We start from the raw sequence: 27,266 nt of genomic DNA on the forward strand, positions 1-27,266 counted from the left end.
CGATATTTGGACAATATAACGTCCATTGTTATCGATACTATTTATATTATTATTATTGAGTTTGAGATATGGATAATTTTTTTAAAATATCAACAATAACCATCTAAAATTATAAAACTACTCTATTTTGATTTAAAAATAAAAAATAATATAAAATCCAAAGAGAGTTTCATAAGAAATAAAAAAAAACAACAAATGCATGCATGATAAAGAAAAATCTAAATCGCTCAAATGGTCATTGAAACTACTCTTTAATTAGTGGCATAATTCCGTAGTGCTTATTTCGACTAATGCTTTTTTGCTTTGATCACACAATATCATACTTTATGGTACGATTAAATTACATATCAAAGTAAATTGCTTCTTGAAATTGTTCTGGCACAAATAGAATTCTGCCATTTGAAAGACATTATAGAAGAAGAATTAATATCATGGGCGGGTTGGAAGATGTTGGCCGGACAAGTAGGAATGGATGAGAGCCAGTGCTTGTCTTGGCTTGTTTAGAGGCACCAAATGACCTGCTCCTCTTATGGTAACAAATGTTAATCCTTCATACTCTACTATTCTTCCTGCCACCTGCAAATATATGTGTCTAAGCTTCACTAATTGTTTATATTTTATAAAAAGTTTTAGTTTCACATTTCGAATTCCATAGAATGGTTTTTGCCTTATAAGAGCGCATGCGTCTCATGTCAGTCGATTTTTTTATGTTTGAAGGTGATTTCAGCAATTTTGGGGATGATATGAAACATTTCAAGAATGAGGTAAGGATTGAACCAAAAATGTGAAGGTAAACAGCTTTAATTGATCGGAGAAAAACATCATACGGGCTAGACTTGGCTTTCTATCAGGTTATGAGCTTCAGTACAAATCCTTATTCAGGTCATTTTAAAGCCTATTTTTTAAAATGGTTCTTCTCTTTCATTCAAGTGCATTATTATTTTTTACACGCTTTAAAATCCATTTAAGTGCATTCTAGTGGTGTGTCTAGAGAGGGAAGTTGAGTAACTTGATGCTTGTGGAACCAAGAAGTCCATGGAGTCTTGAGAGGCAGTCCAAGTGCTTCAATGCAGTATCTTGTACCTATCACTGGCACTCTACCGTCTGCATCTCCACTGTAACACACCATAACATTGACATAATTTGTGACACAATTCGATATAGATGCTCACGCAGTCATAGGGTTTGGGCGGGGGCTGTCGCTATCCTCTATTTTTATTTTATTATGTATCTAATATATTCACGAAGATATGATCTGACCCCAAAATATTTTTTACCTTCAAAAGTTTTAGATTTCACTCTTGTACCGTTATTTTCCTGATAACACTTCTTAGTTATCCCACACATTACTCTAATGTCAACTCAAATTCATCATACAACAGCCTGGTTGTGTGCATGCTATGATCTAAATCGTGAATCATTTTGATATATGATTTCAACGGCGAAAGAAGTTAATTAGGAGCCAAATAGCTGAGCTCTTGTGTCTAGAGGAGATTGAAATCAGGTGCTTCATACCTGTACATCCAAATCTTTAGGCCTCCTTTTATGAGTTTCCTGTATATTGGCAAAACTGAAAACACAGTGTAGTTGTATGTTCTAAACAAAGAATCACTGCAATAGGAAATAAAGAATAAAATCAATCATTCATAACATTTCAAGACAATTTAATCCCATAAAAAAGACCAATAATATCTTATCTTACTTGCAGACGGTCCATTTTACGCTATCACTCAGCCCCCTGTATTCAATACGCAGCGCTTTTTGAACGTCTTTCCTATTGAAATACTCTGCTGTGTATGTAGAAAAGCACGGGTCGTAACCTCCCGGAACGAGTCTCATTCTCCAAAATCTGTAACTTTGACCCTGTTACATAGAACAAATCATGATTAATAGTTTCAGAAAATGCTGATAAGCTTGAACTTCAGCATAGAAGTTTGGAAAATAGAATGACCCATTCGAGGAATTTTTACACCTTTAGCAAATGTCAAACCTTTACGACTTACGAAATCATCAGCCACCGATGAGGTCTTGTTTAGTATACATGAGGGAGCATATATATTGTATATGTCAATCTCCTTGTATCTATTAAACACTATAGTCATGGCCTTGTTACATTCCGGGGACCAGTCATCGTTCTTGAAGTTGCATACTCGCTTAGCCTCATTGTAATCTTGATCCGATATCACAGCATGGCTCCACGCATACTCGAGAATCCCTTTATTATCAAAATAATCATTTGTTTCGGGATTTCCCACCTGAAAATTATCGGATAGTTGGTGATCATACGACCTTGGTCATTTTTAGATTTCTAAATTTGAAGTGACAGGGGATCAATGTTGAGGTATGCATACTATGAAACCCTTTAGATTGATATATGGAAACTTGTTTCTATTCTTGTTCCTGTCATAGACAAGTTCAGCCAGCTGAGGCACATAATGACCTACAAATCCCAAACAAAGACAGATCGCTCAGCTTCGTGTAACATGAGCGGTTAACATATTTTTTGCATAAAGTCGGCCGCCAAGCAGAGACAGCCAGAATTTTTGCAATACAGGTGAAACTAATGCTTCAAAAATTCAGCGATTTTTAATCCTCTATAATATCAAATTTCATTTTCAACCCGGTATCTTTGAATTTTTTTAATTTTTTTTAATCATTTTATCATGTGGTGTCGGGGTGAGGCTAGTATGACGCTGGCCTATGAAATGGGACATCAGCATTCTTGCGGAAAAATATTTAAAATTGAAAGATTCATGATTAAAACTTAACTGTGTCAATATAGATAACTAAACATACAAAAAGGCAATGATCCAGTACCAAAAATTGTTATGTTACATAAAAAATGTGATCTTTTATATATATAAAGGAGGGTGATCGTTCCTTCTCGCCCCACTAGCAAATTCAAATAATTACCTGCATAACTCTCCCCTGAAATGAAAAACTCGTGATCCTTGAATTGTGGAAATCTTCTCAACCAATTGACCAAAAATTTGTAGGCATCTTCAGCTGAAAAATGGAAAATATGAGCTAAAATAACTGCTCGAGACACACGATTCTAGCTAGGAAATAGAAAAACTTTCAATGATATGAACAATGTATTAATTTATTACCTACAAATCCATCATCTATTCTGGTGTAATCAGATGATGTGTTGGTGTAAGAAAATCCAACTCCGACTGGAGACTCCAAAAACAGCAAATTCGATTCTGTATAACAAATTCTTGAATTTTAACATACAATTTACCATAATTTATTGAATCCATTCTCCTTACCTCTTGTATTAAACACATTAACGCGAAAGATTACATATGCTGTTAGATCAAGCGGATATCGTTTTAACTACAACCAGCGATAATATTATAATTCAAATATGTTATATAATACTACAATTCAAACGTCATTTTTCGATTATTCTCCTAACATAACAGCATTTTGGTTTTTTTGTTATGTATAAAAAATGTCCCCCAATTTGTGAATTTCAGAAGCTTTTGATCTCTGACATTAATTCATCGTTAAGTTACGCATTGCAAGTGCCTTATTTTCCCAAAAAAATGGGTAGTTCTGTTAAAAGGATAATTATATACTTTCGCATATATCATTTGGGACCAAAACTCATTTGGTTGCGTTTAACAAAATGATTTTGGTTCCAAATTAAATCATAGAAACAGAAAAAGCAATTAACCCGATGTATTCATTGAATCAAACCTTTATTCCAAGAATACCGATTGAATTCAAGCGCAGCTCCATTTTTTCCAGCTCTCAGAGGGCCCAACTCCGCCGCTGCTCCATATCCAATTGATGAACAACCAGGCCCTTCAAGAAACATCAATAAAAAAATAGTAAAGACTTGAGAATGTGGACAGTATATATATATATATATGTAAAAATAATACCTCCATTGAGCCAAAGAACAAGGGGCTTAACATTTGGTTGAGACTGAGCCTCAAAGAACCAATAAAAAAGGGCCCTCCCATGCTCTTCATTAACTGTGATATACCCTGAAAATTGTGATAGCATTGGGATTTGGGGTTGGCCAGGTAGTTCATTTATTCTATCAGATTCATATTCCTTGGACTCGAGATTTGATGCATTGATGAGGACATTCAATGCAAAAAGCAAACCAAAGGAAACTACCCATATTTTATTTGGAAGTAGACTTTCAACCGCCACCATCATCTTGATTTACTTTACATTCGTTAAATAATATTGTGAGTGACTGTGAATTTATATATATTATAGAGAACGATGTGATATATACAATACAGCCAAGAATCCAAGCTGTATGTTTGTCTTTTTTGATGATAGACATTGGAGAAAGCAGATTCCAAAGGGCAGTGTTTTGGATGACAACAAATGAATAGCGTTGAATTGAAGTGCATGAAGCCCGTCTCTCAGCTTTTTTTCGCCAAGGTCAAACTTTAAAAGTTAAGCATATCAGACGAGATTAGTGGGGTACATAATTTTTTAATCGTTATTTACAGGGTTTCAAAACAAAAATATAAAAGACAATAAACTAAAATGTAAAAAAAAATTAATAAGGCTAGATATCCTAGATAATCATTTAGAGTAATGTGCCCACCGTATGCGGTTCTCGCGACAAAATTATTACTTCAAATTTGCATAATATAGTATTTCTATTAAAAGTAAAAAGTAACGGTAAAAAGTAAAAATCTCAAATTCATAAAATATATTAAACTACAGACTTTATAAAATTTCGTCTAGTCAATTGTGTTTTTTTTCACAAATTGAGACACCTATTTATTGAATTTTTTTGGAAATAATCCAAAAATAAATATATCCTTACATACATCATCACACACTAATTTTCAATATTTACAACTCTTATTTTCAATATTCAATCTCTTATTTTCAACACTTCCATTGTGATGATGATCATGATACAATGATTGTCTTCCTTACGTATTTTTATATTGCCCTATTAAAAACCTTACTAGGAAAAACTCATTGGGATAAAAATCATAGTAAGAAAAAAAGAGTGCAGTCACGTAAACTCTCCCTCATGTTAACACGAACGATTCTTCACAAATTTTGTAGATTGCGCATCCCAATATTATATATATGCTTTCTGAATTTTTCATAGGAATTGTCTTTGTGAAAAGATCTGATGAGTTTTTCACTTGACTGAATGTGACGAATATCAATATCTTTATTCTTCTCGAACTCTTAGGTGAATGCGAAAAACTTAGGGGGAATATGTTTATTTCTGTCGCTTTTTATGTATCTTTCTTTCATTTGAGCAACACATGCATCATTATCTTCATATAGTGTCACATGCTTCTTGTCGAATGATAATCCACATGAGATTTGAATATGTTCGGTCATTGATTTTAGCCACACACATTCACGACTTATTTCATGCAGTGCAATAATCTCAGTGTGATTTGATGAAGTTGTTACGAGTGTTTGTTTCTGTGAATGCCAAGAAATTGCAGTGCCTCCACGACTAAATACATATCCGGTTTGGGAACGTGCCTTGTGTGGATCAAATAAGTACCCATCATCAGCATAAAAAATTATACTTTGATTTGATATCTTTTGAATACAAAAGTCCCAAGTCTGCCGTTCCTCGTAAATAACGGAATATATGTTTAATTATATTCTAGCGTCTCTTTGTTGGATATGAGTTAAATCTTGCCAATAAATTTACAGCAAAAGATATTTCAGGTCTTTTACAATTTGCAAGATACATAAGGACACCAATAGCACTTAGACATGGTACTTCTGGACCAAGAATAACTTCATCTTCACATGGACGGAATGGATCGTTTTCTATGTTTAATGATCTAACAACCATTAGAGTACTTAAAAGATTTGATTTATCCATATTGAAACGTTTAAGGACCTTTTCTGTATAATTTGACTGGTGAAAAATATTTCACATTCTTTTTGTTTAATTTTCAAACCCAGGTAATACTTTGTTTTTCCAAGGTCCTTCATTCCAAATTCTTCCTTCAAATACAACACAACTTCTTGAATTTCCTTATTCATTCCAATGATGTTTAAATCATCAACATATACAACAATAATTACACATCCGGATTTTGTCTTCTTAATGAAAAAGCAAGGGCATATTGAATTATTTAAATATCCCTTTTTCATTAAGTGTTCACTTAGGCGATTATACCACATTCGACCGAATTGGTTTAACACATATAATGATCTTTGTAATTTCGCAGAATAACATTCTTTAGGTTTTGAACTTTGTGCTTCAGACATCTTAAAATCTTAAGGGATTTTCATATATATATATATATATTTATATTACTATCGAATGATCTGTATAAGTAAGCTGTGACAACAACCATAAGACGAATTTCTAAATTTTCAGATACCGCCAACTAATCAAATACCGAAACGTAATTGCATCCATAACAGGAGAATATGTTTCTTCATAATCAATTACAGGCCTTTGAAAAAACCTTGTGCAACAAGTCGAGCTTTATATCTTACTATTTCATTTTTTTCATTTCATTTTCGAATAAAAACTCATTTGTACTCAACAGGTTTTACACCTTCAGGTATAAGGACTACAGGTCTAAAAACGTTACGTTTATTTAGAGAATCCAATTCAACCTGGATGGAGTCTTTCCATTTTATCCATTCCTTTCGATTTTTATATTCACCAAAAGATTTTGGTTCATGATCTTTATTGTCATATATGATGTAAAATGCAACATTGTAAAACAATATCTCATCATTTTCTTTTAAATATTTTTGGTTCCATATTTTTCTAGAATTAATATAATTGATAGAGATTTCACTATTCTTATCAGTTTGTGGTTCTAACAGTGTAATGTCCCAAAAATTTGAAGGTCCACGTAAACCACATGCATGCAAGTTATTAAATTTCTTTAGTATTTATAAAATTTTATAATGCATTAAATGCATGTTTATTTCATGAATTTGTATTTTAATTCATGGTTTATTTAAAGTTTCATGCATTAGGATTTTAAGTTGCATTTCGCGCTCAAACGAAGAACAGAGACCGGGGATATTCAGGAAAAATATTTTCATTGAATAATTAATATTAATAATTTAATATGAGGTGTTTTTATTTATGATTTTTTAAAATGGGTCTTGGTTGGGTATTTTTATCCTCCGGATTATATTTTTAGCCGTTACCCAAAATTAGTGAATCAGGGGACTTTTTTAGGGTTCGGACAATATTTTCAAAAATTTACTTAAAAAAGATATTTTTCTGGAGTGTTATTGGGCTTTATGGGATTATTTAATTGCTTATTGGGCCCAAAATCATTTTAATCCCTTTTATTTTTTATTAATGGCCCATTAAAAGCTTATATTATGACTTAAACACTTCATTAGCAAGCCCTAAACCTAATTGATACATGGTAGCTGCCCCTCCCCATTCAGCAGCACCTTTCTGAAGTTCCAGCAGCCCCCAACCTTGAAAATCCTCTCAAAAATTTCAAGGAAATCATCCCCCGCCTCTCCGGTGCACGTTCTACGCGATTGTCTCTAAGTTTTCGAGCGTAAAAACGCAAAGGCACACATGTATCTCTTATTTCTCTTCATTCACGCCAATATTATGTTGAGTTATATTTAAATGCATTAGAAATTATTTACATATTTTGAGATTTTGTTTTATGCAAGGATTTGACATGAAAATGCATCTTTTTGCTTCATTCACGTTTTCTAGCATTTGTACAAGGGGCTACAATTTTTACGTCGCTAAGGGTTGTAAACTTAAGGCTAGATTCAAAGCTTGGTCGGTTTAGGTGAGAATACGTGAGGGCCGATCGATGCTTGTGAGTTTTTGTGGTCGGTATGGACAGATCAGAAGATTTGGGTTCGTCGGCTGTGCAAGGGTCGTCCCTAGCCCTGGACCAGACCCTGGTGGGTCTGAGCCGTGGCTTAGGGTGGCTCAAAAATGGCTGGAGTTAGTGAAAAGGCCAATTGAGCGAGTGGTGTTAGTGTGTTCTCGGTTGGTGCGTTGTTGAAGGCTAGCGGTCGTTTGCATCTTGAAGCGTGCATGGGGCTGTGAGCTTGGGTTAGGTAGGTCCAAGAGGGTCCTAAGGTGTAGCATCTCGAAATTTTTAAGTTCCACGTAAACCAAATGCATGAAGTTATTAAATTTCTTTTATATTTTATTAAATTGTTTTAATGTATTAAATGCATGTTTATTTCATGAATTTGTGTTTTAATTCATGGTTTATTTAAAGTTTCATGCATTAGGATTTTAAGTTGCATTTCACGCTCGAACGAAGAATGGAGACCGAGGATATTCAGGAAAAATAATTTTATTGAATAATTATTTTTAATTATTTAATATGAAGTGTTTATAAGGGTGTTTATGAAAAATGGGCCTTGGGGCTCGTCGTGTCATATTTTTAGTCCGTACGCAAATTTTATTGATTCGTGGACTTTTTGAGGGCTCGGACAATATTTTCTAAAAAGTACCTAAACGAAATATTTTTTGGGAATGTTTTTGGGCTTGATAGGAATATTTTAATGCTTAATGGGCCAAAAAATCTTTTTAATCCATTAATTTTAATTAAGGGCACATTAGTGTATTATTATATTAACTTAACCATATTAATCAAACCTTAAACCCACCCCTCCCAAGTCACTGCAGCCCTCTCTCATTTCAGCAGCAACTTTCTGAAATTTCTAGCAAGGTTTCTCTCTATTTTCTAAAGCTTCTTACAAAAGATTTCTTCTGCCTCCCCTCCGGTGCACGTTCTACGCATAAATCTTCGAGTTTTCGAGCGTTTAAACGCAAAGGCACACCTAAAATCTCGTTTTTCTCATCATTTACATCATAATATGCTGGTTTGTGTGTTTATGTAAGAGAAATCTTTTGATCTATTATATGGTATCTTTTTGCATAGTTTTGACATGAAATACACCGACACTTTGATCCAATTCACGTTTTCATGACTTCTTGTGTAAGGGGCTGCCGGTTTGAGGTTCTAGGGGCCTGTATACGTTGGGAGTTAAGATTTCAAGGTGCTGGTGTCACGAGTTAGTCACGTTTTGGGAAGGGTCGATCGGTCTTCTTGAGGGAGATATGATTTTAAACGTAAAATCGCACAAGCTGTGATATTTCTGTGTCACAAAATCCGTCACCCTCTGTTAGTTCGAATCATGCGACTTATAGGTTGGTTTTATTGAAAAGTGTTCAACATATTATTTATATCACTCGGTGTCATCTTTGATTTGATAACAAATTATTAATTTTCTGATACGAAACGAGGGAGATATGATATTTATAGTAAAATCGTACAAGATTTGATATTTCTGTGTCACAAAACCCATTACCCTCTGTTATTTTGAATTCTGCGACTTATATGTTGGTTTTCTGGAAAAGAGTTCAACTTATAATTTATATCACTCTGTGTTATCTATGATTCGATAGCAAATTTGTTATTTTCTGATTAGAAATGAGGGAGATATGATCTTTATTGTAAAACTATGATTCGATAGCAAATTTGTTATTTTCTGATTAGAAATGAGGGAGATAAGATCTTTATCGTAAAACCGCACAAGCTGTGAAATTTTTGTGTCACAAAACCCGTCACCCTCTGTTATTTAAAAATCTACAACTTATAGGTTGGTTTTCTGGAAATGTGTTAAACATATGATTTGTATCTCTCTGTGTTATCTTCGATTGATATGAAATTCATAAATTTTTTTATAAGAAACGATGGAAATATAACGTTTATCGTAAACTCGCTCAAGCTGTGAAAATTTGTACATGTTTTTTGTTAGAGTAGGTGCCCGTCGAGCCAAGTGTTGACCGAGTGTTCACAATGAAACTCTATGTATAAACAATCTTTATTTTAATAATATTTGAAATTATTGTTTGACACATCTTTATCTGTATACCCATGCTAGTTGCATAGATAAAGTCATTGTGAAACATCTACTCGTTTTAAAAGTGCGGAAATATTTTTATTTTTTTTTGCTTGCAATTATAAAATTGCATTTAAAATAATCGTATTTATTTACCAACAAGAATGACGCAGTTTAAAAAAAATACTAACGTCATCCAAAATCAACATAAACGTAAACGTATAAAAATTCTTAAAATCATTAACGTATAAAAATGTTCATATCATCTCATATCTCATAAATCATAAAGCGGAAAACATGTGGTCCTCGGGTCGTGTCACTGCACCAGGTTTGCCTACTCAGAGTTCAGCACCTCCTGTCTCCTACCCAAAATGCTCACCTGCATCACACACGTCTAGTGAGTCTAATGACTCAACACACCTGTACCAGTAATAACAAGTACATATACGTAGCACACAGCAGTGAAAAATAGCATAATCAAAATACGTTTCATGAGCTTAAAAACATGACCATAAGCGTGTCGTGTAAAATCGTAACGTGTCAAAACATGTCTCATCATGTTATCATATCATATGCGTAACTGTGACCTGTCAAAACATGGTAATAGCATGTATCATCGTATCAGCATATACGTGTTAAAATCTTAATTTGAATTCCGTTCATTAGCTGTGACTTTCGTATCATCATGTCATCATGTCAGTCGATGGATCCATCTACGTGTAACCGCGGTACCCGGCGGCGGGGGACATCAGCGACACTCTCACCCGTCAACTGAGCCCGAGCCTATCATGTCATCATATCATGTCATTATCATGTCATCATATCATGTCAATGGAAATACGATCGTCGGGCCGTAAACGGGCTCCCTCTGGGGCCTTTTCCCTCACGATATCTCCAATCATATCATCGTGTCATCGTGTCAGTCACAACTAAATCACTTCCTTCAAAATGTGTCATCATATTCATCACTTAATAAAAGCATGCATATACGTAATTTTTTCTTTAAACCAAGCATGCACTGTATTTATCATAATTGCGTCAAAATCGTAAACATGATGCATAAACATATCATAATTTTGTGCTCAGGGTGCTGCCCGGACCAAAATCTCACTCCGGGTGCAAAATGACCATTTTGCCCCTAAAAACCCAAAAATTACCGTTTTACTCCCGGACCTCTAAAATTGACCCGAAGCTTACCAAACTCCTTAAAATGTTCCAAAACATATTTAAAACCATTCTTAGACGTAAACCCGAGCCAATTTCATAACTTAACCAATTCGTTTTAAAACTTAGGCCGAGGTCCCGGTTTCAACCCGAATTGAACCGAAACTCAAACAAATTATTCCCAACTTTTTACTGTATCTTAAAAACATTTAAAAGGTCCTAAAACAATGTCATTAGACTTTCCAACTCACGGCTGATATTTCCAGAAATGCCCAAACCTCTCGGTCCTATCCTATTTAGCCACCTCATGTATACCTTTCTCCCCAAAACTCATGCCACAAGTTAAGCCCGTCGCATCAGCCATGAACCCGATCACCAAGGACCTAGACCAGATCCCATGCCACCTAACCGAACCAAGCTCCCAGCCCCATGAACGCATCTAACCGCTAGGAACCGAGACTTCACCACAAACCTCCTACCGAGACCCAATCACTCCCCACCTCGCCCGATCGCCCATCCTCTTGTCTCCAGCATGGCTCGAGCCATTCCAGACCCTGACTCAGACCCACCAGGGTCTGGTCCAGGGCTGGAGAAGACTCTCGCACGACTGGTGTACAAGAAACCAAGGATCGAACCACTAGCACAAAGCCCCGATCTACATGGCCCTTACGATTTCGAACAAAACCTGATCAACTTCACGCTCCTGCACCTACAACTCTCACTCTTGATCTGCACATGCCCTTGACAACCCAACACAGCAGCCCCTTGCACCACATAACAGAAATCATGAGTAGCAATTAAAATAAATGCATGGCAAAGATGAAAAACCGAAAAGAATTCTTCCTGTTCAAGGACCGATCGAATAGTTTCACACATCAAGTATATATATACGTGAATGATACAGCAAAGGGGATACAAAGCATGCCTTAAATGATGTACACACGCGAGGGACCCGAGATGGAAGCCGGAGGAAGTTCTATGCAAGAACAAGTGGAAAACTGATGGGGCCTCTAGCTATAATTGATGAAAACGAGAGGGAGATAGTGCTCTGAATGAGGTGTCGGCTGGTACAAATTTTAGGTTTAGGGTAAATGGTGTTTAAGGGTTAATTATATAGATAAAATATTAGTTAATGGGCCTAAATTGTTTAATTAAAGATTAAAAAGATAAATAAGTCCTATAAACTCAAAAGTAGGCCCATTAAGCCCAAACTCACTCCCGTAAAATATTTCGTGATGAAAAGATATTGAAAATATTAGCTGAACTACTAAAAAGTCCCCCGATTCGATAAAATTTGCGTACCGTAAAAATTAAAGATTCTGCGGGTAAAAATACCCAAAAATTCCCATTTTGAAAAATACACTTAAAAATGCTTTAGCTTTATTTATAAAAATAAATCGTGTAATAAAATAATTTTTCTGAAAATTCTCCGGTCTCCGATCCTCGTTCGAACGTGAAATGCACCTAGAAACCCTAATGCATGAACTTTAAAATTTTATTAATTAAATCCCATCTTGCATGAATTATGCATAAAATGCATAAAAATAATTAAACGTAAATTAATGAGATAAACAAGCATTTAATGCTTTAAGATAATTAAATAAAATACCAGAGAAATTTAATAACTTGCATGCACGTGGTTTACGTGGACCTTCAAATTTTTGGGACGTTACACATTGAATATAAAAATAGTAGAAAGAATATGAGATGCTCATATGATAATTATCATGAAACTCATATTTGCAATAATGTATATTCTAAACAGTTCCTAGTCGATTCAGCCCACGCTAAGAAGGATATAGGCTGCTCGAGTTTGAGACTAGTACCTGCGATGTGAGTACCATGTTTCATTGGTAGGGGACATTGTGATGTCCGAACATGCAGATAGGTGCTCCTTGTAGAGTGCACTGAACAACCCTCCATAAAGGACTTTCCAAGTGGTTCTCACTTATCGAGTGGAAACGTCCTAGTTTATGGTTGTACACCATTAGTCCTTATGACCCGGGACAACATTGAGACTCTATATGCTAGCATTGCACTTTGACTTGTTTACCGACTCATATGGGGTCATCAGGTGGCAAGGTTGGGTGGTTTGTCGAAACATATAGGAGTCGATGCATTGTAGTCGGGGATTCACCGTTTACCTTCGGGTATAGATATCCTATGTGTATGTAGTTTGAAATCTCTGATCAGATTATGGTGGTAAATAAGAAAGGGGTTTCTTAGATTACATCATCGATACAACTACGACATGACACATAATATCGATTCTTTGACAGCTCTCGATATACCAATAGTTTTCGAATCGGTCTGGATATATGAATTGAAGGGACCGTACTGTACGCTAACCATAATTGAATGCTAACTTTCTAGATCTCGTTGAGAAGTAAAAATAGTTTAATGTGTTGAATGGCTTATAAAGGAGTTTTTAAGCGCAAGAAAAGTAGAAGTATGACTTCTATAAGGGGAATGCGACTTTTAATTTGAGGAAGTGTTCCTAAATTAAAAGTTGACCAAAAAAATAATGTATTTGAAAATTGTGATTTTCATAAACAATATTATGGACTAAATTAAATTAATTCAAGTTTTGAATTAATTAAACACTAGTGGACCTAGTAGAGTCCAAATAATTAAATTAATTCAAGTGTTGAATTAATTAAATAACATTGGGCCTTTTAGAGCCCAATTAGAGATAATTATTAAACTAGTGGACTTGAGTAAAATCAAGTAAGGTTTAATTAGTCTCAAATATGTTTGAAACATTTAAATAAGAATACATGGACCTTGTAATTGTTACAAGCCCAAATAGAATTGCATGCATGGGAGGTGAAGGGTTGGAGGCTACTTTTTCAACATCCAATGCATGGCATGCACATGCTCACTTTTACTTTTTTACACACCAAGAAAAACACTCCCCCCTCTTTCCTAAATAGACTTGGCCGAAATTTACACATATTTTTTCCCTTTAATTTTTCTTCTTCACTTGTTGATGAATGCACACACTTCTCAAAGAAAAATGCCTTACATTTTCTAGTGCAAATGTAAGGTGGATCTTCCTTGTTGGTGGTGGGCTTGATTTTGAGCAAGGAGTGCTCAAGGGAAGCTTGTAGATCAATCTTGCCATTGAAGAGCTTAGTTATTTGAAAACTAACTTGGAGCCATAATCAATCTTTTAAGATTGATAGGTAATTTTCTAAAACACTCTATGAATGTCATTTTGTGTTTTATTGTATTTGCTACATACTATAGTTTAGGGTGCTCAATTTTCTTGTATGAAAAATATTTTTGAAACTTCTGTTGCTTATTCGGGCACCTTAAACGATCCCCTTTCAAGTGGTATCATTAGCTATGGTCACTATTTTATGTAGCATATACATGATATTATAATGAGGTCAATTTCTAACCGCATGAGACAATCAAAACAACAAATCGAAGGTCGGATTTTGGGACGGTTTTGGGCAGCAAGTTGCTGCCCGAGCTGCCCGAAAGGGGCAGCAAGGGCAGCCCAAGAGCCTGCCCGAACATCCCCCTTTGAAAATAAAAAAAAATTTGTAAGTTGGCCAGAATTTGGCGACAGAGCTCCGGCGACGGCAATGACGACTAAGGTTTCCAAAAGTGTTTTGGAATATCAAAGTGTCATGGGCCTTGAAGTTGTTGGGCCATTAGATGGCTAATACAATTTGTGAAATTAAATGGGCCAAAATATTTTTGGTGAAACACGATTTTTTTTTGGGCTCGTAAGTTTAAATTTACAAAAGTTGTACATATTTTCTCATGAAATAAATAATTGAAGTTGGACTTTAATAATTTATAGTAAATGGTGATTTACAAGAAATTCGTTTATAAATAAATTAATTAGAAAGTAGACAAAAGAGTTTGTATACTTTGTTAATTTGGTTTATAATCGTGGTGGTTAGTGATTGGATCAAGATATATAATATTGGATCAATTGATTATTGTGATAATTAATTGATGGTGTATGATATGTGATATTATGCATGAAGGATGTTCAAAAGCCCAAGCTCAATTTGCTAGGTGTATGCTAGGATATTTTGTGTTGAATGATTGTAATAATTATATATTTAAAAAGTGGGCTTGGTTTATGGCACGTTCCCACCTCATGAGATGTATCCCTATTTGCCATGAATATTTATTTGTGAATATTAGTGTAGTGGAAGATCAAGATTGGAAGATGGTGGCCTTGATGATAATGAAGATCGAACACATGTAAATATTAGAGGCTTATGTAAAAGTAGCATTTGCATCCCATGCATTTCCCTAGGATTGGACTTAGGCCCGTGCTTAGCACACACGGGCCATTAGTATTGGGGCAATTGATCATCCTTGTTTTGTTTACTATTTATAATATATGCATGATATGTTATAAATAATGAGTATGTGCGTTATTATTATGATAATAACAAAGTTGCATGAATCCGGCAAACATACGATCAAACATGGCGAGCTTTTAAACAAAATTAATGATGAGACCTTTCAAAATTAAAAACCCTCATTTTGAATAAGATTCGAAATTAATATCAAGCCCAAAAAGGGGAATTATAATGGTGTTTATAATTTTCATGTATTGCATCGACAATTGGTGTATGATGAACGCTACCTGTGTTCGGGGCTCGGCTCATATTATTGGGGGAGCTGTGGACACCAGAAAGTTATGACATCCATTGACATGGTGATGTGAACTACGTGGAACTCCCATGATTTTGGCTCATATTATTGAGGGAACTCATGACGACAGTCCATTAAGGTTCAACGTCGATGGGTAAGGCTTGACACGTAAGATAAAAGACATCATATTATTGGGTCCTAATCAAACGTGAGACAAAAGTTTACGTATAGGATTCCATGGTGATGGAATTGGAAACTACCATTTAGGAATTATGATTGGCTGATATTATTCGGGATCATAATTTGCTAATTGGACTTTACGTACCTACTGAGGAAAGGAGTTTTCCGTTTTCACTTGAGGGTAGTGAAAAATGCCAAAACAGTGGGAGCGAAAATTTATGAAGTAAAAGTCCATACTTTATATCTTACTAAATATTTTAAAATAGTCATTAACATTTATTTGTTATACTTTTCAGTACTTTTTGACAATGTCTTCGATTCGCAATCTGCTATCTGCAATACTTGACAAACACTTATTAACCAGACCTAATTACCTCAATTGGCTAAGAAACCTAAAAATCGTCTTGAATTCGAAAAGGATAACGTATACACTTACTGAGTCGCCCCCTGTTGAGGCTCCGACTAGCTGCACTCCTGAGGAATTGCAGACTTACAAGGATTTGTGTGACCATGACTTGCGAGCTAAATGTTATATGCAGGCTTCTATGAATGATGAGCTGCAGAGGCGTTTTGAGGATGCAAAGAGTGCTGATGACATTCATTTGCATCTTAAGGAGCTCTTTGGTGAGCAAACACGGCCTCTTAGGCATGCTACTATCAAGGAGCTGATCACTTTACGCATGCGAGATGGGGCCTCGGTCCATGAGCATGGCCTAAAGTTGATTGGGCTTGTGGATAAGCTTGTTGTCATGGATCTTACATTGCCATCGGAGCTAACCACCGACGTGTTGCCCTTGTCATTGCCTAGCTCATTTGATCCTTTTGTGGTGAATTTCAACATGAACAAGATGGGGCCAACCCTTGAGGAGTTGGTGAATATGCTTGTTACGTTTGAAGCCACCATAAAGAAAGAGAAGTCGGTACTTTATGTGTGCTCTTCATTTGGTACGAAGACTGGTCCACATGGGAAGGGAAAGAAGCGTTCTTTCCAACGTCCCAAGAAGAACGTGCCCTTGAAGAGGCAAGCTCCGAGTCCCGCTGTGGCAGCTACACCCGTTAAAGCTGACATGACTGTTGACATATGTCATCACTGTAAGAAGCCTGGACATTGGAGGCGTAACTGCAGAAAATATCTTGCCCAGAAGGGTTCTAGAAACGGTATGTTCTATATTGAAGTAAACATTTCAATTAACTCTACTTCTTGGGTATTGGATACCGACTGTGGCTCACATCTCTATAATGATTTGCATGTGATGGGAAGAAGTAGGAGACTTATGGAAGGTGAGACCTTCTTGAGGATGAGCAATGGAGCAAGAGTTGCTGCCAAGGCCGTAGGAGATTTTTACTTGCTTTTGAATAATGATTTTAAGTTGAATTTAAGATATGTTTTGTTTGTACTTGATTTGTTGAAAAAAATTGTTTCAATTTCTATGCTTGATAAAGATGGATATTCTTGTTTATTTAGCAAAGGTGTTTGCAACATTTACAAGAATGAATGTTTGATTGGTACTAGAGAACTTGAAAACGATCTCCATAACTTAAATTGAAAGATATTCCACTAAACAATGTCCAAGCAATAACAACAACAAACATGCGAAAGCAAGATACTCTTAATACGGACACAATTATGGCATGCTCGATTAGGACATATTTCTCTAAGAAGGATGAACAAGCTAGTGGGAGTGGACGTGTTTGATATGTCTGATATTAATTCTCTCCCAATTTGTGAATCCTATCTAAAAGAAAAGATGAACAAAATTCCCTTTAAGGGCCATGTGGAGCGAGCCAAAGAGTTATTGGATTTGATCCATACCGATGTGTGCGGTCCGCTTAGCATCACCACTAAGCATGGACATGCCTACTTCATCACCTTTACCGATGAATTTTCAAGGTATGTGTATGTGTATTTGATGAAATACAAGTCTGAAGCCTTTGAAAGGTTCAAAGAATTCAGAAGTGAAGTAGAGAAACAGTTGGGACAAAGCATCAAGTCACTTCAATCGGATCGAAGTGGTGAGTACTTAAGTGCCGAGTTCCAAGAGTATCTTAGGGAGAATGAGATTCTCTCACAGTGGACTCCGCCTGCTACACCACAGTTGAATTGTGTTTCGGAGCGTTGTAACCGGACTTTGATGGACATGGTTCGATCTATGTTGGGGTTCACGGAGTTGCCGCCATCCTTTTGGGGATACGCGCTTGAGACAGCGGCACTGTTGTTGAACAATGTCCATTCAAAGGCAGTTGATAAGACACCATATGAGATATGGATGGGTAAGCCTCACAAATATTCTTATCTTAGACTATGGGGATGCCCTTCTTATGTGAAGCAGATAGTGGTAAATTGGATAGTCGATCCATTTTATGTTACTTTGTGGGATATCCAAGGAATTCAGTTGGATACTATTTCTATCATCCCCAAGAAACAAAGGTGTTTGTTTCTAGAAATACAACCTTTTTGGGAAAAGAATTTCTATTGGATAGAAAAGGGGAGATGATAGAACTCGAAGAGATTCGAGAGACACCCACAATTGAAGAACCCACACCCGAAGAGACAAGAGAGGAGTTACAAGCTCCTAGAAGATCCGAGAGAGTCTCGAGACCAGTTCTGAGGTATGGTCTGCTTCTTGAAGAGGGCCATGATGGGCCTAACCATGCATGTGATCCAAGGACCTTCAAAGAAGTGTTATCTGATGCTGATTCATCCAAGTGGCTTGAAGCAATGGAATCTGAGATTAATTCCATGAATTCGAACTAAGTATGGAATCTTGTGGATCCACCTGAGGGAACTATTCTCATAGGGTGTAAATGGATTTACAAGAGGAAATTTGGTGCGTATGGGAATGTATTGACCTTCAAGACGCGATTGGTGGCAAAAGGATATACTCAAAGACAAGGAGTTGAATTTGAGGAAACCTTTTCTCCAGTTGCAATGTTCAAGTCTATAAGGATATTGCTAGCCATAGCTGCATGGTATGACAATGAGATATGGCAGATGGATGTCAAGACAGCCTTTCTTAACTGGGATATTAAGGAAGAGATTTACATGTCTCAACCTGAAGGATTTACATCTATCGGAAGTGAGCATATGGTATCAAAACTTCAAAGATCTATTTATGGTCTAAACCAGGCATCTAGGAGTTTGAACCTCAGATTCGATAGTACAATCAATGAGTTTGGTTTTGCTAATAATCATGAGGAATCATGTGTGTATAAGAAGGTCAGTGGGAGTGTTGTGACATTCCTTGTGCTTTATGCTGTTGATATTCTACTCATTGGGAATGATGTAGGGATGTTGCAATCAACTAAAATATGGTTAGCGAGTAAGTTCTCGATGCAGGATTTGGGTGAAGCATCTTTTGTATTGGGAAATACAAATCTATAGAGATCGATCAAGAAGTTTGCTTGGTCTCACCCTGTGAGACCCCGTCATAACCATGATATAACTAACATAAATGATGTAAAATATGAGTCGCAAATCAACTCATAATATAATCCATATGTTTAAATTTTAAACATTGTGAATAAATATAATCCAATTAATTTTAAACAATCAAATAAATTTTGATGGCAAATTGGTAAATAATATAAAAAATACTTGATTTAATTTTTAAGGGCAATTTTGTAATTATGACATGAAAGGCAATTGAATTGTGATAAGACTCGGTTGTTATCCTTTCAAATTCTTAAAGCTTCGAGAGAGAGGAAAAAAGAGAAACCGAGTTCTATCGTCTGAATTTACCTCGAAATGTTGTCCAAACTCGAAACAAATTATATATTTGTAATGCTCGCGTCGAGAGCTTCCTCTTGAGGTAAGTTTCTTCTAGTTTCAGAACCTTTATTTATTGAAGTGCTGGAATAGCATGTATTTGAAGTCGAGATTCATATATGTGGTAGAATAACCGACAAGAAACTATGTTTTGAATTCGGAATTGAATTATGTTTTGATTTCGATTTAATACGAATTTTCAAAGTTTCAAAAGATATTTGAAACTTATATTGTTGATTTTGAATTATGTTATTGATTGAAATTAATATGTTATTGATGTAGATAAATTTTTATATTGTTATTTTCAAGCTACATTGATTGGAACGAAGAATTGAGGTATGTTGCGATCGAGTAACATACGACAGGTATCTGTATCATATGATATATGTAAAATTGATTTGATGGATTGGAATGAGAATATATGTCTATATGCCTTATTTATTGATTTGATGTGGCATACATGGCATACACGTTGAGCTATGATCCTTGAATACCTTGATATAATTGGATTTGATTCTGGGGTTTGTGAACACAATGCTATATTTGGCATTATGTGCCCCTTAAAGCATAGACATTAGTGGCCCCGATGATTGATTGAGATTTGGAATTTAATGGCGCTTTGTCGATGCTATCATACGAGTATCCCTGATTGAGGCCGGTGTGCCAGCTCGAGCATTGATTTGATAGCGATTCGTTTGATTATGACATGTGCTCAGTGGATGGGCATTTGACCTGATACCTCTACGACATACATGCATTGCATATAATATATCATTGTTTAGATATATGTGGTATATATTGTGGTTGCTTCAGACTAAGCTTTGCTCACCCCAGATGGGGCTGTTGTTGTCTTTGTATGTGGACAATGACAGGTACTCCAGGATATCAGGAGGCCGGAGAGGGTGCTTCTGGAGGGAGTCATGGTTGATTTGACGTTTCGTGGTCTTTCCCAGTATATATGTATATGTATCTATATACCGGGGCATGTCTCGAGGATATGAGTTGTTTTATGTGGTTGGCTTTGATTACGTATGTGCATGTTTTATGATATGAGATGAAATACTATATTAGTATTCAAACAAGATGTTTTGGGCTCATTGTAAAGAAAATTTTAAATCATTTTCCGCTGTAATTAATTAACCCTAATGAAATTGCATTGTAATAACGATTTAGAGTTAAGGGCCCCACATAGAGTGGTATCAGAGCATAGCTGGGAATGCTCGATTGAGTCTTGTGTACACGTGAATAGGCACAAATGAATTGTGCGTATGTGTTTGATTTATTTGTATTACTTGCTCCTACTTGATTTAGTTTGAGTGAGTTGTTGATGAGATTGATGATATGAGATGATGATGATGTGTAATTGATATTGATTTGTGATATTCATCCCATTGTAGATGGATCCCACAAATGAAACTACGAGTAGTAGTACTGAGAGGATGGTTTGACAATTCGAATGAATGTGCATGGATATGGTGATGACTCGATTCCAAGATTTGAAACCACCGAGGTCCTTTGGCACTGAGAGTGCTGAAAGAGAAGAGGCCTGGTTGAAGGATATCGAGCATTTGTTTAATATTATTGAATATTTTAAGGCTCGGCGAATGAAACTTTCTCTTTATAAGTTTAAGGACCGAGCAAAATCTTGGTGGGAAGCCGCAGAGATTAGACTGAAAGAGACCGGGATTGAAGTCACATAGGATGTCTTCAAGGTACAATTTCTGGAGCAGTATTCCCCTTCTTCTTATTATACTGCCCAAGAGAATGAATTCAATAGTCTGCAGCAGGGAACGATGACTGTTGCAGAGTATGCTTCGAAATTCTCCACGTTGTTGAAATATGCACCTCACGTAGCTGCGAATGAAAAAGCAAAATATAACAGGTTTGTAAATGGTTTACATCCTGCTATATATACTTTTGTCATTTCTGGTTTACCTACGAGCTACGCGGAGGCAGTCGAACGAGCTAAGGCCACCGAAGCTGGACTAAGGCGAGGAGGTCCACAGTATATTCCTCCACCTTCAGTGTCAGCTCAGAAGCCTACCTTGCGTCCAAGAGGCAGGAAGTTTAAGAAGACTGGTTCTGCTTCTTCCTCTTCTTCGAGTTCTAGTGGATCCCAGAGAGGAATCCCATGATTGCTCCTTATTGTAGTTATTATGGAGGCAAACATACTATCGAGCAGTGTCGAGGTATGTTTGGTACTTGTTATCAGTGTGGACAGGAAAGCCATTTCTCTCAAGTATGTCCGAACATGGTACGACTTCTTCTCAACCCCAGCCAGGATTTAGAGGTGGCCCCAGTATGATGAGACCTGCTGCTCCTGTTCCCTCTTTCAAGCAGTCAAATGTTCCACGATATCGAGGACCTGGTAGTTAGAGTGCCCAAGGCCCTCCTCAAGTTAGAGTGTATGCCTTGACTGAGGATCAGGCAAAAGAAGATCCTGGTGGTGTGATTGTAGGTACTTGCATGCTTTGCGACTATCCTGCATGTGTTTTATTTGATACAAGAGCATCTCACTCATTCATATCTCATATATTTGTTGCATCGCATGATATTATGTGTACTTTGTTATATGATACATTGTCGATAGCCACGCCAGCAGGGAAGATTATTCTGTCTGAGAAAGTTGTACATAATTGTGTATTGATATATGAGGATAATGTGATATTCCTGAATTTGATTGTCCTCCCAATGCATGACTTTGATTGTATTGTTGGTATGGATGTCCTGACAACAAATTGAGCTACTGTTGATTGTTTTCATGGAGTGGTTTGATTTCGACCTATCGATAGACCCAAGTGGAATTTTTATGGCAAGGGTTCTCAAGATAAAATTCCATTGGTATCCTCTTTGGAAATGTCTCGACTTTTGTTTAGCTGAAATGAGGATTATCTTATATACGCTATTGTTGTCTCTAAGTCGGAGCCTTCTTTATCTGATATTCCTGTTGCGAAAGAGTTCCCGGATGTATTTCCCCATGAGATTCCTGATTTTCCGCCTCATCGAGAAGTTGAATTTAGTATTGATCTTATGCCGGGAACTGCACCTATTTCTGAAGCTCTTTATCGCATGGCACCATTGGAATTGAAGGAATTGAAAGAACAATTACAGGATCTTCTCGATAAGCGATATATTCGATCAAGTGTATCGCCTTGGGGAGCTCCACTTTTATTTGTTCGAAAGAAAGATGGTACTATGCGAATGTGTATCGATTATAGGCAACTAAATCGGGCTACTGTGAAAAACATGTATCATCTTCCTCGTATTGATGACTTATTTGATCAGCTTCAGGGTAATTCTGTTTACTCTAAGATTGATCTTCATTCTGATTATCAAGTACGAGTTCAAGAAGAAGATGTGCCTAAGACTGCTTTTCGTACCAGGTATGGCCACCATGAGTTTTTGGTTATGCCTTTTGGTCTCACGAATGCTTCTGCTGTTTTTATGGATTTAATGAATCGTGTCTTTCGAGATTATTTTGACCGATTCGTTATTGTTTTATTTGATGATATTCTTGTGTATTAAAAATCGAAAAAGGAGCATGCTGAATTTAGTATTGATCTTATGCCGGGACTGCGCCTATTTCTAAAGCTCCTTATCGCATGGCACCATTGGAATTGAAATAATTGAAAGAACAATTACAGGATCTTCTCGAGAAGGGATATATTCGACCAAGTGTATCGCCTTGGGGAGCTCCACTTTTATTTGTTCGAAAGAAAGATGGTACTATGCGAATGTGTATCGATTATAGGAAAATGAATCGAGCTATTGTGAAAAACAAGTATCCACTTCCTCGTATTGATGACTTATTTGATCAGCTTCAGGGTACTTCTGTTTACTCTAAGATTGATCTTCGTTCTGATTATCATCAAGTACGAGTTGGAGAAAAAGATGTGTCTAAGACAGATTTTCGTACCAGGTATGGCCACTATGAGTTTTTGGTTATGCCTTTCGGACTCACGAATGCTCCGACTGTTTTTATGGATTTAATGAATCGTGTCTTTCGAGATTATTTTGACCGATTCGTTATTGTTTTTATTGATGATATTCTTGTGCATTAGAAATCGAAAAAGGAGCATGCTGAATTTAGTATTGATTTTATGCCGGGACTGCGCCTATTTCTAAAGCTCCTTATCGCATGGCACCATTGGAATTGAAGGAATTGAAAGAACAATTACAGGATCTTCTCGATAAGGGATATATTCGACCAAGTGTATCACCTTGGGGAGCTCCACTTTTATTTGTTCGAAAGAAAGATGGTACTATGCGAATGTGTATCGATTATAGGCAACTGAATCGGGCTACTGTGAAAAACAAGTATCCACTTCCTCGTATTGATGACTTATTTGATCAGCTTCAGGGTACTTCTGTTTACTCTAAGATTGATCTTCGTTCTGGTTATCATCAAGTACGAGTTGAAGAAGAAGATGTGTCTAAGACTGCTTTTCGTACCAGGTATCACCACTATGAGTTTTTGGTTATGCCTTTCGAACTCACGAATGCTCCTGCTGTTTTTATGGATTTAATGAATCGTGTCTTTCGAGTTTATTTTGACCAATTCGTTATTGTTTTTATTGATGATATTCTTGTGTATTAGAAATCGAAAAAGGAGCATGCTGAATTTAGTATTGATCTTATGCCGAGAACTGTGCCTATTTCTAAAGCTCCTTATCGCATGGCACCATTGGAATTGAAGGAATTGAAAGAACAATTACAGGATCTTCTCGATAAGGGATATATTCGACCAAGTGTATCGCCTTGGGGAGCTCCAATTTTATTTGTTCGAAAAAAAGATGGTACTATGCGAATGTGTATCGATTATAGGCTACTGAATCGGGATATTGTGAAAAACAAGTATCCACTTCCTCGTATTGATGACTTATTTGATCAGCTTCAGGGTAATTCTGTTTACTCTAAGATTGATCTTCGTTCTGGTTATCATCAAGTCCGAGTTTGAGAAGAAGATGTGTCTAAGACTGCTTTTCGTACCAGGTATGGCCACTATGAGTTTTTTGTTATGCCTTTCGATCTCACGAATGCTCCTGTTGTTTTTATGGATTTATTAAATCGTATCTTTCGAGATTATTTTGACCGATTCGTTATTGTTTTTATTGATGATATTCTTGTGTATTTGAAATCGAAAAAGAAGCATGCTGAACATCTGAGACTAGTACTTCAAACTTTTCGTACTAGCCATTTATATGCTAAATTGTCCAAATGTGAATTCTGGATGGATAAAGTAGTATTTTTGGGCCACGTCATTTCGAGAAATGGCATAACTGTTGATCCTTTGAAGGTTGAAGCTGTATTAAATTGGCCGAGACCTACGAATGTTCCTGAGATTCGTAGCTTCATGGGTTTGGCTGGGTATTATCGTCGTTTTATTGATGAATTTTCGAAAATAGCTAAACCTATTACTCAACTGACAAAGAAGAATCAGCGATTCATTTGGTCAGATGAATGTGAAGCTAGTTTTCTTGAATTGAAGATGAGATTGACCACAGCACCTGTGCTTATTATTCCCTCAGGTACCGGAGGATTTGTAGTGTGTACAGATGCGTCTGGTAAAGGTTTGGGCTGTGTTCTGATGCAACATGGCAAAGTGGTTGCTTATGCGTCTCGTCAATTGAAATCTCATGAAACACATTATCCTGTTCATGATCTTGAATTGGCCGCCATTGTGTTTGCACTGAAGATTTGGCGCCATTACTTGTATGGAGAGAAGTTTGTTATCTATTCAGATCATAAGAGTCTGAAATATCTCTTTTCTCAATCTGATTTGAATATGAGGCAACGCAGGTGGATGGATCTCCTGAAGCACTTTGATTATGAGATTCAGTATCACCCTGGATCGGTGAATGTTACTGCGGATGCCCTTAGTCGTAAGGTGCATGATTCTGTTTTAGCTTCTGTTTGTGTCGCCAAGGTACATGAGGATATATGTACGTCTGGTTGGACTTTTTCACTCGAATTGACATTCTGTCACTGTCTCAGCATTGCAAATTGAGTCGAACTAGATATCGAAAATTCGAAAGGCCCAACGAAGTGATGCTCAGATCCAAAAGTCAACAGAGCTTGTATCTGTAGGACATCAGTCTGGATTTCAGATTTCTTCTGATGGTTCTTTACGACTTAATGGTCGGCTGGTAGTTCCTTATAATTCTGATTTGAAATCCGCTCTTCTTCGAGAAGCACATTGTAGCAAATACACTATTCACCCTGGAGGCCGAAAGATGTATTTGAAATTGAGACCTCAATTTTGGTGGAGACGTATGAAGAAGGACATTGCTGAGTTTATTTCGAAATGTCTTGTTTGCCAGCAAATGAAAGCTGAGAGAAAAAACCCAGAGGATTACTCCATAGTCTCGAAATCCCGAAATGAAATTGGGAACATAATGCTATGGATTTTGTGACTCATTTACCTCGTTCGCCCAAGGGCTGTGATGCTATTTGGATCATTATTGATCGGCTTTCAAAATCTGCACATTTCATTCCGTATGAGCGAACTTATCCTTGTAAGAGAATGGCCCGTTTATACATCGAGAATATTGTGAGACTGCACGGTGTTCCAGTCTCAATTGTATCAGATCGTGATCCCAGGTTTGCTTCTAAATTCTGGGTTAGTTTCCAAGAAGCGATGGGTACGCATTTGGCTATGAGTATTGCTTATCATCCTCAAACTCATGATGGACAAACTGAGCGTACAATTCAAACGTTAGAAGATATGTTATGTGCGGTTGTGATGGATTTCAGAATGGGATGGCAAGATGCCTTACCATTAGTGGAATTTTCTTACAATAATAGCTTCCAAACGAGCATTGGTATGGCACCTTTTGAAGCCTTATACGGGAGACGATGTCGGTCACCGTTATTCTGAGATGAAATTGGTGAAAAACAATTGACTGGACCTGAAATGATATAGGAAATGAATGATAAGGTTCAGTTAATTCGACAGCGGATGAAAGCTGCTCAAGATCGTCAAATGCGTTATGCGAATAAACGAAGACGACCCTTAGAATTCAAGAAAGGTGATAAAGTGTTATTGAAAATATCTCCCTTCAGAGGCACTGTTCGATTTGGCATGCGAGGGAAATTATCACCTCGATATGTTGGTCCATACGAGATCCTTGATCGAGTTGGGGATCTTGCCTATCGGTTGGCATTACCACCAGCTTTATCTGCCATTCATGATGTATTTCATGTTTCTATGTTGAGAAAGTATGAAGCAGATCCATCACATGTACTTTCACCTGATGATGTTGAATTTGATCCTTCACTTTCCTATTTTGAACAACATGTTTGCATTATGGATCGGAAGGAGATAGTATTGCGTGATAAATCGATTCCTCTAGTTCGAGTGCAATGGACACGACATGGTGTGGAGGAGTCAACGTGGGAATTGGAAAGCAAGATGCGAGAATCATATCCGCACTTGTTTGATTCTATTTCACATGTTCCATTGTATTCAATATATAGTGATCCATTTACTCATTTTAGTTTTGATATGTACTATAACTGGTGACATATTAGATGTTTTCCAATATTATGTACATATATGAACACTTAAGATTTCGAGGATGAAATCTTTTAAGTGGGGGAAAAATGTAAGACCCCGTCATAACCATGATATAACTAACATAAATGATGTAAATTATTAGTCGCAAATCAACTCATAATATAATCCATATGTTTAAAT

The 27,266-nt window shown here is 36.6% G+C and overlaps 1 protein-coding gene across 1 annotated transcript; it reads right to left on the reverse strand.

Annotated features, from left to right (window-relative positions):
• Window positions 1-248: 248 nt before the first annotated feature.
• LOC142527700 (serine carboxypeptidase-like 26) lies at window positions 249-4,214 on the reverse strand. The gene is made up of 10 exons (XM_075632592.1): window positions 3,894-4,214; window positions 3,706-3,813; window positions 3,111-3,206; window positions 2,914-3,006; window positions 2,352-2,440; window positions 2,004-2,255; window positions 1,703-1,863; window positions 1,516-1,611; window positions 1,010-1,115; window positions 249-576 (listed from the first exon to the last, which is right to left on the reverse strand). Exons 1-10 carry the CDS (start codon window positions 4,174-4,176, stop codon window positions 430-432), a joined length of 1,431 nt encoding a protein of 476 aa, XP_075488707.1. The 5' UTR covers window positions 4,177-4,214; the 3' UTR covers window positions 249-429.
• Between the last annotated feature and the right edge of the window lie 23,052 nt (window positions 4,215-27,266).

This window comes from Primulina tabacum, chromosome 15, assembly GCF_025594145.1.
Source record: "Primulina tabacum isolate GXHZ01 chromosome 15, ASM2559414v2, whole genome shotgun sequence".
NCBI classification, from domain to species: Eukaryota; Viridiplantae; Streptophyta; class Magnoliopsida; order Lamiales; family Gesneriaceae; genus Primulina; species Primulina tabacum.

Bases quoted from the DNA above. Each gene is read 5' to 3' on its own strand.
- LOC142527700 (XM_075632592.1), bottom strand. From the start codon at position 4,176: ATGATGGTGGCGGTTGAAAGTCTACTTCCAAATAAAATATGGGTAGTT. The intron at 3,814-3,893 runs GTATTATTTTTA...TGTTTCTTGAAG, and splicing joins TGTTCTTTGGCTCAATGGAG to GGCCTGGTTGTTCATCAATT. The intron at 1,864-2,003 runs GTAAGTCGTAAA...TCTATGTAACAG, and splicing joins CATCGGTGGCTGATGATTTC to GGTCAAAGTTACAGATTTTG.